Source organism: Vulpes lagopus, chromosome 1 (assembly GCF_018345385.1).
Source record: "Vulpes lagopus strain Blue_001 chromosome 1, ASM1834538v1, whole genome shotgun sequence".
Lineage (NCBI taxonomy): Eukaryota > Metazoa > Chordata > Mammalia > Carnivora > Canidae > Vulpes > Vulpes lagopus.
The window spans coordinates 118931699-118945804 of record NC_054824.1 but is presented as its reverse complement, the minus strand read 5'-3'; the positions used below and the strand labels follow the sequence as shown (position 1 = coordinate 118945804).

Below are 14106 nucleotides of genomic sequence, written 5' to 3'. Positions count from 1 at the left end.
ACACAAGATGAGCCGAGACTATCTTCTCATACCAGGAAAACATGAAAGAGCTCCCAATGGGCAAAACTAGAACAATCTGAGCGAGAAACTAAATAATTATATTATGGGATTGTAACCCACAGAATAAAATATCTACATTCACACTAAAACAGGTTACTGAATTAATAATAAGGGAGAGGAGACAACTCTTCCTTATGAAGAATCCCAAGTAATACATGAAGAAGGCATAAAAGAAATCGAAAATCACCACTAGGACAACCTAAAAATCATTGCTGCAGGCAATATTCATTCACTGGTGAATACTAAAATTAGTGGGCAAAAGTCTAAGGAGAAGAAGAGTATTTGCAGAGTCTCCAAGTATTTGCCTTCAAGAATAACAAAGGTAAAAACAGTAACTTAGCAACAGAAAAATATGGTGATCAAGGATAACATCACCAGTAATAAGACATATCAACAACATGTTGAAATGATGCACCAAGAAGGGCATATCACCTCTGTAGTCTTCTTCCCCCAAATCTATAACCTCAATTTAATTACGAAAAAAATTAGACAAACTTATACTGAAGGACATTCTGCAAAATACCTGACCAGTATTCTTCAAAAGTGTCTAAGTCATGAAAAAAGCAAAGACTGAGACTAGGGAGAGTAAAGCAATGTGGCAAGTGACTGCAATGTGGGATCCTGGACTGAATCCTTGAACAGAAAAAAGAAAACCGGTGATGAAACTGGTAAAATCCAAGTAAAGTCTTCAGTTAACAGTGCTGTACCACCAATGTTTTGGTAACTGTTTTGGTGCACTGTGGTCATGTAAGAAGCTAACATTAGGTGAGGGGTTATTCAGGTACTCTATTACCTCAATTCTTCTTTAAGTCTAAAGTTATTTCAGAACAAAAAACTAAAGTTAAAAAAAAAACTATCAGGGATCCCTGGGTGGCGCAGCGGTTTGGCGCCTGCCTTTGGCCCAGGGCGTGATCCTGGAGACCCGGGATCGAATCCCACGTCGGGCTCCCGGTGCATGGAGCCTGCTTCTCCCTCTGCCTGTGTCTCTGCCTCTCTCTCTCTCTCTCCCTCTCTGTGACTATCGTAAATAAATAAAAAAAAACAAACTGTCAAATCATTAAGCTAGTAAATGAATCTGGTTGCTCATTTAGCAGTGACTGCTTAAAATATTTGTCTATTCTCTATTACTCAATATAGCACATGTAATTCTCATTACATCAAAAATTTCAGGCATACTTCACATGCTAAATTACACACAGAACTGGATTTTTGCAGGTCTTGGGATATACCCTAGTGAATGTCAAGTGCCTACAAATGTTTTAAAAAGATACTATAAGAAAATACCCCAAAATGCCAACCTGGCTTATGTTAGTGTGCTAGGATTAATTATAAACAGCTTTTCCTCTTCATTTTCCAAATTTTCTGAAATAGGTTATTTTTATGATTTAGAAATTACATTTTAAAACACCACTTATTAAAGATATGTAATGTTTAAAGCTACCTTAAACAACATATTATTAATCTTTCAACCAGTCAATAAGAAAAAAATGGATTCTTTATGTCTTGCCACTTTAGTAATGCTGTACATTGAAAAAAAGCACTAAAGCATTCTTTAAAAAATGAGTTCTATAAATAAAGGGGATGAAGAGTACACTTATCTTGATGAGCACTGAGTAACAAGAGAATTCCTGAATCATTATACACTTAAAACTAACAGAACATTATATGTTAATTATGCCTCAATTAAAAAAAATAGAATGGGGGGGGAAAGCTATAAATAGCACCATGTCAATACTTTTGAGATTTTAGATAATATTCACAAATTCCCAGGGGAAAAAAAGTTACCAAAACTGTCTCAAGAAAAAAGGAAAAGTCTGAATAATTGCAAATCTGTTTCATAAACCAAACCATAGCCATAATACTTTGTTAAGGATAACTGCTTCAATCGTAAACTCTACCAAACATTCAAGAAGGAAATAAAACACAATTACTCCAATTCTTCTAGAAAAGAAAAATATGAAAACTTCCAATTCATTTTATCAAAGCAGCTTAATTTGCTACAAAAATCTAACAAGATCACTAAAGAGAAGAAAATTTATACACCATTCTCTTTCCTGAACTAAAATGACAGATCTTTAAAAAAATTAATATTCCAAATCTAGCTGTACTTTATAAGGAGGCCATATCATAACCAAATTTGGATTATGCAATGCAAAAAAAAAAAAAAAAAAAAAAAAAAAAGGACGAGAGTGGAGGCTGGAAATAACAGGAAGGACCAAAAAAATGGTTGAAAATTGAAACCTTGTTCTTATGTCTTCTGTAAGTTCCAGAAAAGAAACTACTTAGGAGTTTTTAGTTAGGAGGGGGCACACTTCATTTCACAAAACACAGCCTTCATTTATCACAGATTTAAAAGGCAATGCGATGTCTGGCACTGTTCTACGCACAGAGAACAAGAAGTAAACAACACAAACAGTGGTGCTAAATGCTAAGAAGAGATTTGAAATCAGGTGGTGATAATGGGTGACTGTAGTGGCAGGTTTAGATTAGATGCTGAAAAGAGAGGCTCCCTGAGGAAGTAAAACTGAGACTAACAGCCACGGTCAGTGGTGTGACAATAGAGAACAAAAAGGTTTGCAGAGACAAGAATTAGTGCCAACACCCTAAGGTTCTACTAACGCTAGTGTTTTGAAGGCATAAAGAAGATTAGATGACAATTCAATGGGGGAAAGAATAGTTTTTTCAAAAAAAGATGCTGGGACAGCTGGATAGTAACACACAAAAGAATGAAACTGAACTCCTACCTCATACCATATACAAAAATTAATTCAAAATGGACCACAGGGGGGAAAAAAAAATGGACCACAGAGCTAAATAACTTATAAGAAAACACAAGAATAAATCTGTGTGACATTAGGGTAAGCAATGATTTCTTAGATGTGACACTAAGAGCACAAGCAACAAACGAAAAAATAGATATACCAAATTTCATAAAAACCTAAAACTTTTGTGTTGCAAACAATACTATCAAGAAGGTGAAAGGAAATCCACAAAATGAGAGAAAATATTTGCAAATTACATATCTGATAAGAGTTTATTATTTAGAATATAAAGAGAACTCATAAAACTAATAAAAAGACAACTCAATTTTAATTTAACTCAATTAATTAAAAGACAGCTCAATTTTTAAATTTGAGACAACTCAATTTTAATTTAACTCAATTAGTTAATAAAAAGACAATTCAATTTTAAAAAATTTTAAAATTGAGACAACTCAATTTTAAAAATAAAATAAATAGCCATTTCTTTAAGGAAAACCTACAAATGATCGGCAAGCACATGAAAAGATGCTTAACATCTCTAGTCATAAGGAAAATGCCATGAGATATCACTTTATACTTACTAAGATGGCTATAATAAAAAGCCCAAAACAATAATAAGCATTAACAAGGATGTGGAGACACCTGAACCAACTTGCACTGACGATAGGACTGTAAAATGGTACAGCTTCTTCACAAAACAGTTTGGTAGTCCCTTGAGAATTTAAATACAGAGTTACCATATGACTTAGCAATTTCACCCTAGGGATATGCCAAGGAAAAATGAAAATATATGTCCAAACAAAATCTTATAAACAAAAATTCACAGCAGCATTATTCACAATAGGCAATAAAGCAGAAACAATCCGAATGTCCGTCAACTGATGAATGGACAAAAGGTGTTCTATCCATACTATGAATATTAAAAAAAAAAAGAAATATTGATACATGCTGTACCACAGATAAATCTTGAAAATGTTATGCTAAGTTAAAAAAGCCAGTCAATAAAAGAACACATATTTCATTATTCCATTTTTTAAATGTCCAGATAAGAAAATCTATAGAGAACAAGGAGATTAATGGTTGTTTAGAACCTGGAGGAGAGGGTAAGAATGATGATGAGCTGGGAATGACAGTTACTGGGTACAGGGTAGGAAAAATGTTCAAAAGTTAGACTGTAGTCATGGCTGCATAACCCTGTCAATATGCTAAAAAACAATGAATTGTATACTTTAAATGGTGAATTGTATGACATATGGACTCACATGTTGAAAGTTTTTCTAAAAAAAAAATAAAAAAGGGTGAGTTTGCAGTAACAGAAGGCCGAATTAGCTAATTAATTCAGATTAATCCTACTAAAGACAAAAACTTGGATAAATTACATTAATTCCATAAAAATTTACAAGGTATTAACCATAAACCATGTTCACAGCATTGTTCTAGACAATGAAGTTAAAAAAAAAAAAAGGTTTAAGAAAAAAATTTCAAAAAAGAGCTAACAAGAAAGTAAGGGATACATGGCAAACATCCAGAAGGCAAGTAAGATAAACAATGCATTGATACGTAAAGCCACTTCTGTCTTGAGGACATCTGCCAAACAGGAGAATCAGTTGTAAAACTGAGCTACCCTTTTCATGGCTTCCCAAAGCTAGAATGATAAAAGTAAATCTGGGCCCAAAAAAGGTGGAGAATCTAATAAATCCCACCCCAACCATCTTCAAGGCTGGGAACTCGTAGGGCTATAACCTTCAAGTTACAGTAAACCAAACTATACTCCAGAGCCAAGTCTTCTCAATGATCGAAGGAAACAGGCCTTAAACTGGGCTGAATTAAGGGAACTCTGGATTAGTGGTAGCCTCCTTCTAACGGTGCCTAACAGAAGCAATGAAAACTCTATCTGGAAAAATATATGTATCCTAGGCCTCAAAATTAATCCCTCAATATTTTTTCAAATATCACACCCAATGCTAACAAGACACAAAGAGAAGACATCCTGAGAAACAGAAACAAACCCACAAAGACTTAAGGTATTGGAATGATCAGATACATAAGAATGCTTATCCTGGTTTAAAAATTAAAGAACAAGTTTGAAAATATGAGCAGGGAATAAGACTTAATACCTTAATACCTTTAACAAGTCTTCAGCAAATAAAATACAATGAAAACAACAAAAACTAAAATTAAAAAATCATTTAGTAGCTGATTATTCATCACTTCCAAAGAGTGAACTGCAAAAGCAATCTGAAGAAATTATTCAGAATGTGACAAATAGAGACAAATAGATGAAAATACAGAAAGAATAAGAGACAGAAGACACAGTGACAAGGTATAATAATATTATGGAAAAAAAAAAGAAAGAGGCATACACAATATTTGACGAAATAATGGCTAAAATTTTTGCCAACTAGATTAAAATACGATAAAAAAAGAAAAAAAAGAAAAAATCTACAGTAAGATACATCATAGTACAACTGAAAAAACAAACAAACCTAAAATAAAGAAAGAAGTAAAGAGCAAAGAGAAAGAAAAAAAATCTAGACTATCTTCAAAGAAGTTACACTGGTATTTGTGTTGTCTAGAGAACAATGGAAGAGAAAGGCAGAGTAATGATTATCTTACATATGATTAAATCCTACATCTAGTGCTAACCTAGAATCTTTTATCTATTGAAATCATTCCTTAAGAATAAAAGATTTTCAGACAAAACAATGACCTGCACTAAAGAAAAGTCTTACAGGGATATTTTTCACAACTAGAAGGTCAAAAATACAAGCAGTAAATACCTAGGTAATCTAAATCAATCTTGATTAAATAAGTAGGAAAGAAAAAATAAGATCTAGCATGACAAAAAAGAAAACACAGAAACCACTGACAACATTTACTATGGGTCTCACTACATGTAGGCACGTTGTAAGCTTTTCAAGTATTTTAATTCATTTAATCCTCACAACATATGAAGTAGGTGGTATATTAGCCTGATATTAAGGAAAGGAAGACTGAAGGAAAGAGGTATTAAAATTTGGCATATGTGAACAGATTACGGAGAGCCCTGGAGAACTGTTATGTTCCATTTCCGGACTTCGACAGTGCTTACACAAAAATGTGATTCAGAATAATTATAGTATATATTTATTTTATGCACTTTTTATATGAGTGTTATATTTAACACACACAAAAATGGTAAAAGAAATGGAAGGAAATAGGGGTGCCTGGGTGTTTCAGTCATAAGCATCTGCCTACTGTTCATGATCCCAGAGTCCTATGATAGAGCCCCTGCAGAGCAGGGAGCCTGCTTCTTCCTCTCCCATTCCCCCTGCTTATGTTCTCTCTCTGTCAAATAGATAAAATCTTAAAAAAATAAAAAGAAATGGAAGAAAATAAATGTGCCTAAATAGTAGTGACTACGAGGGAGAAAATGGCAGGAGAAAAATTGGCATACATTATAAAATGAAATAGAGATGTGATAGTGCGTATCTATATATATGTGATTCAACTGCAGATTTTCATTATTAATAAACTTGGAACTTAAAGAATCAACTGTCAAATTACTATGCTGTAGATCTGAAACTAATGTATGTCAACTATACTTAAAAAAAAAAAAATCAATGACTTTAAGGGTTACCTGTATTATACATTACCAAAAGTATAGTTATTTACTATAACTATAGTTATATTTATTTACTATAGTTATTTACCAATAAAACAAAGTGACAATTTTCTATGTTTTCAACTTTATAGAACCATTTTACTTGTTATCATTACAAGAGTTTCTAATTCATTAAAAACTGAAAAAGACTCTCCTTCAAAGCATTTATTTAATGTATAAAAGCATACCTGATTTCTCAGATAAAGGGAAAAGCCTGGCCAAAAAGAGTTGAATTCGTCCACAGAAGACTGTATTCTGGGATTTTGATAATCTTCTTAGGAGATCTAACAGCATTTGGAAATGAAGGTTATAGGAGATTATTCTATGTTTATTACAACTATACCCAAATTTGTTAATCAGTCTGTCAAGAGTATTTTTCTAAAACAGTTCTCAAAATTAGAATAGAAACTATTGTTCCAAAAAAGCACTAAAAAATTCAGAATAAAATGAATTTAGCATTGGCAAGATAAACTTTACTAAACTTTTTTTGGTTTTAAGCTTATGCCCAGAACTGAAAGAGTTTAATTTAAAGTGAATGATCAGTTTTAATAAATCAGTCTGTTACTTAAAACTGAAGATACTAATCTATTTTTAAAATTTTATCACTTATGTTTATTCAACCATCTGTTTTTCTAGCCACATTTATTTTAGAAAACAATCATTTACCACTGAATTACTTACCATTACACATACGTAGTAAATAATTTTTCCCAGCAGAATAGAATGTATTCTGAAATTAAGATACAAATTATTACTACTGTTCAGAAGTTGTTAGACACTCTTCAAAAATAAGTCACAGAAAGGAAGATATTAAAGAACACTGACAAAAAAAATAAATAAATAAAGAACACTGACATGCACTGAGTCTACCCTACCACTTTCACTTTTTCCCCACAAATAGCATTTTCAATTATATTTTCACGTACAGAACAAACACGATACCAAATAACCGTTTTAAAGAAAGTGTGCATTTTCAAATTAATTGTTACTACTCAGTCAAATTTTATATTTGAACTTTTTCTTCACTGTGACTCTTACTTAGCCCCTCCAAGACAGTAGTATAATTCCCTCATAAGGACAAACTCTTTGGCAGTCAGCAATATAAAAATATAAGAAAAAAAAAAGTAAATAAATAAATAAATAAATTGTATCTTCTGAACTCTGGATCTACAGAAACATAATGTTAGCAGAAAAAGAAACCATGGCACTTACTGATTTCCAAGTAGCAACATTTTTTTCCACAAAAGTGAATATTGTGTCACATTGATCCAGAGGAAGACAATCCAAAACATCTCCCAACAATACAAAAGGTGTAGATGCGGTACAAATACCTTCAAGTGGAGCACAAGCCAATTTAAAAGTTTAAAAAATTGTTCAGTAAAACAGCCCATGCAAAATAATTCTGAAAAATATCTCAACAGCATACTTTGTCACTCATAACAAATTTTTAAGAGACAAGAAATGGAAGCAACCTAAAAGTCCCCAAATGGGACATACTTATTTTTGGTATGTGCACTCAATAATGATGATGATGATGATAATTCTTGATACACTTCTAGAGCATTTACTATATGTCAGGCACAGAAAGTGCTTTACGTATACTAACACATTTAATCCTTATAACCCTATGAGGTAGATATTACCTCCAGTTTACAGAATGGGAAAACTGAGACACAGAGAAGTTAAATAACTTGCCCAAGGCCATAGAGCCAGTAAGTGGTAGAGCTGGGATACGAACCCAGGCAGTCTGGCTCCACAGTCTGTTTTCTTCACCACTAAGCTATTCAAAAGAATATAATGCAGCCAATTAAAAACGATGGTTATGACGACTATAATAACTTGGAAAATGCTTATGATATAATGTTAAGTGAAAAAGGCAGGATTCAAAACTGTACGTACATTATGGTTACAACAATAAAAGTTTTTTAAAAAGACTAGAGAAACTAAAAACATATACCAAAATGAATGGTAGTTTTTTAAAGTAGAGAAATTATGAGTAGTATTTTTCCCTTTTGCTCATTTCCAAATGTTCCATAATGTTGCTAAATTATCTTTGTGATTTGATTTACCTTCAAAAAAGATAATAAAAAAGTTTGATACTGATTTCATCCATTAAACATTTAAAATAAAGGCATCATTTCAGGGGAAAGAATGGTAGAGTAAAAAGTTGTTTATTTCAAAATTCAATGTTATTTAATTAAAACAATAAATTAAAATATTTTTCAAAGAAAGGGTCATTTGACTAGCTCAATGTACTTTCATCTTCCTGCTCATTCTTTCTTCCATTTTAAAGTAACACTAAGTGTTTAAGAAAAGTAGGCTTTTAAGCATAGTATGCAAAGAAAATATCTAGGGAGCACTGTAAGCCCAAAACACTGTAATAAGTTAAAAAAAAAAAAAAGTAATATATCCAGCTCTATTCTGCACTGGTAGGATCACATCTGGAATGTGATGTGAGGGATACTGCCAAGAACCATTGGGTGGCATAAGGCAGCAGATTTCAACTCAGTTGAAACTCCTATACTATGATCAGTACAAGGGAAACCTGACAAGACTAAAAGCAATCAAGATAGAAAGCCCCATCAATAGGTATAGATGTTGGATGACCATCTGCCAGGGACATTATAGAAGGGAGCAGGAAAGGCTAGAGATGAGACAACTGCTGGACAACTGCTTAAGTCCCTTACCACTTAAGACTCTGAGATACTATATGCCCTGTATACCTAAGAGATTTAAGAAGCATACTCCCTGGCAGTAGTTGCAGCATACTTTGACAAAAGTTAACTCACATTTAATTACAGAACTTAAGAAAATTACCTAGATTCCAGTTCCAAAGATTCTGATTGAGTAAAACTAAGCTGAGAGACCTTGCAGTCTCATTTAAAAATAGAGATTCACTGGTGATTCTGATGAGCTGCACTATAGTGTGATCCCCAGAACTTTCAACAACCTGCACCCTAGCCTCTGCACACCCTCTTTGCTTAACCTCGCCTACAGATACTCCTTCCTCAGTTCCCATTCTGCCATGTTGATACTTGCACGGTTTTGTACACAATGCTTTTTTCTGCCTACACAGTCTCCCTCCTATCATGTGGCAAATTCCTACTCCATCTTTCAAAGCACACAGTAAATATCAGTGCATCTAAAAAACTCCTGATACCTTTGAACGGGCCACCCCATCTATACTTCTGAAGCACAGTATAAATAAATTAGAGCATTTATCATATCCTGTTTATTTTTATGTAGACTATGAGATTTTGTGGGTAGGTATTTTTGTACATTTTAAGCAGTAAAGTGACATTAAACAGAAGCTCAATAAATATTTGCTGAGTTGAATTTAATAAAACATATTTATGGATAATGTGAAAACGTCACAAGAAGAACACAATTAATAATCTCTCTTGAGAAGGACTATTCCTCATCCAATTAAAATTAAAAAAGCATCTAAGCTTTTATCATAAGTCCTTATCTTTTTCAAATAAAGTAAAAGTTCTAAAAACAGACTCTGAACTTCAAGCATTAAAAATATTACCAGTCTACAAGAGTAACACATCAAGGTAATCAGTGAACTAAGTAAACTGTTGTTTCGCAAAAACTGGGCAAGGAACACTCCCCACTGCAGAACTCATTCAAGTATGCTGAAATGAACATCTTGTATAAAAGTTTAAAGTGTCAAGTCAGAATTTATGAATTATGCTTAAGTTCACAGAATAACATGCTGCTACACTAGCAGACCACTTTTACCTTCAATGTTCTAGTTTTTGTAGGAATAGGTATCAAAAGAATAAATATGTGAGTAATACTTTGCAGATTAAAAGGCATTTTTCACATACATTAAATAAATATTTCAACTACATTTGCTAAAGAGTATGGATGAACTAGTTTTTCACTGTTTCCTTCTGCATATATTTAACGAGCTCCTATGTGTTAGGCACTGTGTACTTCCTATATGCCTTTTTTAGTCGGCAATTATCCCCCACGGCCACTGCCCCATTTTAACAGTCCTCTACCTAGTTTTCCTGCCAGCAGTCTCTCCCAATCCAACTCTTCCTCCATAGCTCCCTGTTAGCATGGTATACAAAGTCCTTTACAATGACCCTAAACTACCTTTCCTGTTTCCTTCCTCACCATTGTTATCATCCTCTCACCCCTCTGCTCCACCCAATTCTTTAGCCAGGCTAAACTTGGCCTTTACACAGCTTTGTATTCCTTTCCGACAAATCCAGAATCTCTCACATCCCAGCTCCTGTTACAGCTTCCCTTCTAAGACCTCCCTGATTCCTTCAAAGTTTAGAGAGTCTCTTCAATCACACTTCATTCCCACTTCACAGTAATTATACCTCAGTAAAAAATTTACACATCTGTTTCCTCCATCAGCCACTAGGCTACTTATGGGCAGTGATATGTTTTCTTTATCACTGAATGTTTAAGTCCTATCTCAGTACCAGGCACATAGTAGATGCTCAATAAATATTTATTGAATAAATGAAACAACTGGAGAACAAAGAAAGTGTCAAAATGTGTGCTGTGTACTAGAAACGAGAAGTGTGAGCTAATTTCGTTGGGACAACTTCTTGGCAAAGGTGGTAGGCAGAATTTGAAAAATGAACAAAATCATATAGATGGAGAGGTATAAGGAAAATAACTTTTAAATAAAGCATGTCACATCCATGATTACTTTAGAAAAACAATGCTGTACTTACCTTCAGTTACTCCCCCAATAGCAAGAGAAATAATAGCTAAAACGTTTTCACATGATGAATGATTTATCTACCAACAGAGGAGAAAACAATTTAATTTAGGAGCCAGAGTCCAGACTAGTTTGGTAACAATAAAAACATATCCTTTGACATTAAAGTATCAGAAACAAAAGACAAACCTATTTCTTGCAGAAAATAAAATTACTAAGATGAAAATATAAAAAACGAGTTAACAGTAATAGAATCACTAATCGCAAAAATAGATCAAGTAAATAATAAGGGGGTGATTCACTTAAAATCCAATGATCTTAGGAAGATGGTTACATTAGCATGATTATGGCTACAAGCTAATCAAGTAAACAAGCACTGAGGCCATAACTCAATCAATGACACAGGGCAAAGACAGGGCCAGGGGAATTAACTGCACTGTTGCATCAATATGTCTGAGGGTTTTATTTTTATTTTTTTTAATTTTTATTTATTTATGATAGTCACAGAGAGAGAGAGAGAGACAGACAGAGGCAGAGACACAGGCAGAGGGAGAAGCAGGCTCCATGCACCGGGAGCCCAACATGGGACTCGATCCCGGGTGTCCAGGATCGCGCCCTGGGCCAAAGGCAGGCGCCAAACCGCTGTGCCACCTAGGGATCCCTGTCTGAGGGTTTTTTTAAAAAAAGGGAGGTAGTACTTAGGTTCCATAACATTATAGAAACTAGAACTTTTTAAGTATTCATTATGTGTTGTTTTATATAACCTGAAGAAAGTTATACTTCCTCTTACATGGGAAACTGAGGCTCAGAAAAGCAAAGTAACTTGTGGAATGCCTCATAACATGACTAGGTCTGAAGAAGAGGAAAAAAATGAGTTTTGATGCCTGAATTGTTTAAAAGGAGGGACACTGTATTGTACCCATTAGAAAAGGATCTAGCTTCTTGGGACACAACCTTCACCTAACCAAGAATAAACTGCTGAAAGTTTTCCTTTCCTTTGCGTGCCCCCCTAATGGTAAATAAATTCAGAGTTTTCAAGTTTAGGTTAAATTTTTCTACCAAAGTTGGAAAGGCTCTGGCTATTTTTGTATGCTAATGGATGAGGATGCCACAGGAAAATGAGGGCATGGAATCTGAGTTCCCATGCTAAACATCCTTGGACTAGACCTTTTATGCTACTAAAGGATGTGTCACTGTTTACTGAGCAAAGTGAGAAAGCCCACCTTCAAATTATAGTGCTTTCTTGCTCAGGAAAACCTCATCAACTTTTCTTATATTCACTTGTAGAGAGATTAAGGGTTTACCCCTTAAATTGTACTTGTGCTGTCAAAATGCTTAACTATTACATAACTCCTATACTATGATCAAGTCAGCTTTCATAAAGTAGCAAGCTCACTGCAGAAAAAATAATCTTGTTTAAATATCCATTCTGAGAATAAAAGCAATTTAAAAATAACATTTATTAATTTAGCAGCAAAATTTTGACAATGAAGGAAAACATACTTACAATTTCTTCTTCTAGAACACCTCTGAAAGCTTGGTCAAGGGTACATTTTTTTTCATTTTCACTATTAAAAACAAAAGACACCTGCATTTTTAAACAGCTCAAGGTTAAGTATAAAGATCTGGGCAAGTGTATTTCATGAGTATCAATGCCTTACCTGCCAGGTAATTGGCTGAAGGTATTCAACAATGGCTTGATATTTTTGTTGTTCAGGGCCTCTCTGGTAGACTTCTAGAAAAATAAAAATAGCATGTAAGTGGAAAGATTTTTGCCTATTATTTACTGAAAAACATCACTCATCAACAGTATGTTTAACTAGAAACACTTACACTTAGGAAAAACTATCAGTCATTCCATCAATAATTCTTATTCAAATGCCACTTAATGATGCAAACTCTAATCACTTTAAATTTGACAAGAGCTTACCAACTAGACTTTCTCATTCCAGGCTTTCCCTCCCTACCATTTCTTTACATATCACATTCATGAAAGTATTCTTCTTCTTCTTTTTTTTTTTTAATCTCCAAATGGCTCCTTATTTATAGGCTTTGGTTTTAAAATTTCACAGCTCCCTCTCAAGGTCCTTGATGCTATCACCTTCAATCTATCCAATCTTATTTCCCACTACCATCTAACATACAGTTTCCACTAAGGTCTAGACATTTTTTCATTATTTTCTACCAAGCTCACTCTAGTGTATTCATTCACTGTTATTCCCACCTGCTCATGCAAATCCTATCCATTCTTCAAGACCCATCTCAAGTCCCATCTTCTCTAGTTTTGCTCAGCCCAGTCTCTAACACACAGTCAACACTGAATATCTGCTAATTGTCTTAGTCATAAATGAAAGTCAAAACAATAAAAAGGGGATTCTGACTCAGTAGCTAGAGCATGTAACTCCTGACATCAGGGTTGTAAGTCAAGCCCTACTCTAGGTGTAGAAATTATTTAAAAATAAAACCTTAAAAAAAAGAAATATGAAAGACAAAAATATTGCAAAGTCTTTCATTCTGTAGAAACTCACATACACTTGGAAAGTGATCTCACTACCCCCAGGAATTTGATTTACACTGGGAAGGTCCATTCCTGACTCTGCCAAGAGTAGACTGTATAATCCTCGGCATATGCCAAGAGTAGACTGTATAATCCTTGGCATATCTTATCTCTTTGTGCTTCAATTTCTTTACCAGTTAAATAAGGGGGCTGTCGGGCAGCCCTGGTGGCCCAGCAGTTTGACGCCGCCTTCAGCCCAGGGCCTGATCTGGGAGACCCTGGATCCAGTCCCACGTGGGGCTCCCTGCATGGAGCCTGCTTTTCCTTCTGCCTGTGTCTCTGCACCCCTCCCCCCACCTGTGCCTCTTATAAATAAATAAATATATATACAAATAAATAAATGTGCTGTTGTAGATGCTTATTACTAACAGCAGCAGTGGCATCACCTGGGAAC

The 14106-nt window shown here is 34.2% G+C and overlaps 1 protein-coding gene across 1 annotated transcript in view; it reads right to left on the bottom strand.

The window, feature by feature from the left end:
• THOC1 (THO complex 1) overlaps positions 1-14106 on the bottom strand; it is a 55229-nt gene that overhangs the window by 39563 nt on the left and 1560 nt on the right. The window contains exons 2-7 of the mRNA XM_041751289.1: positions 12817-12890; positions 12663-12723; positions 11169-11235; positions 7678-7796; positions 7147-7195; positions 6654-6749 (exon numbers count right to left, since the gene is read on the bottom strand). Of these exons, the coding sequence (XP_041607223.1) occupies positions 6654-6749; positions 7147-7195; positions 7678-7796; positions 11169-11235; positions 12663-12723; positions 12817-12890 (466 nt within the window). The remainder of the gene's footprint in view (positions 1-6653; positions 6750-7146; positions 7196-7677; positions 7797-11168; positions 11236-12662; positions 12724-12816; positions 12891-14106) is intronic.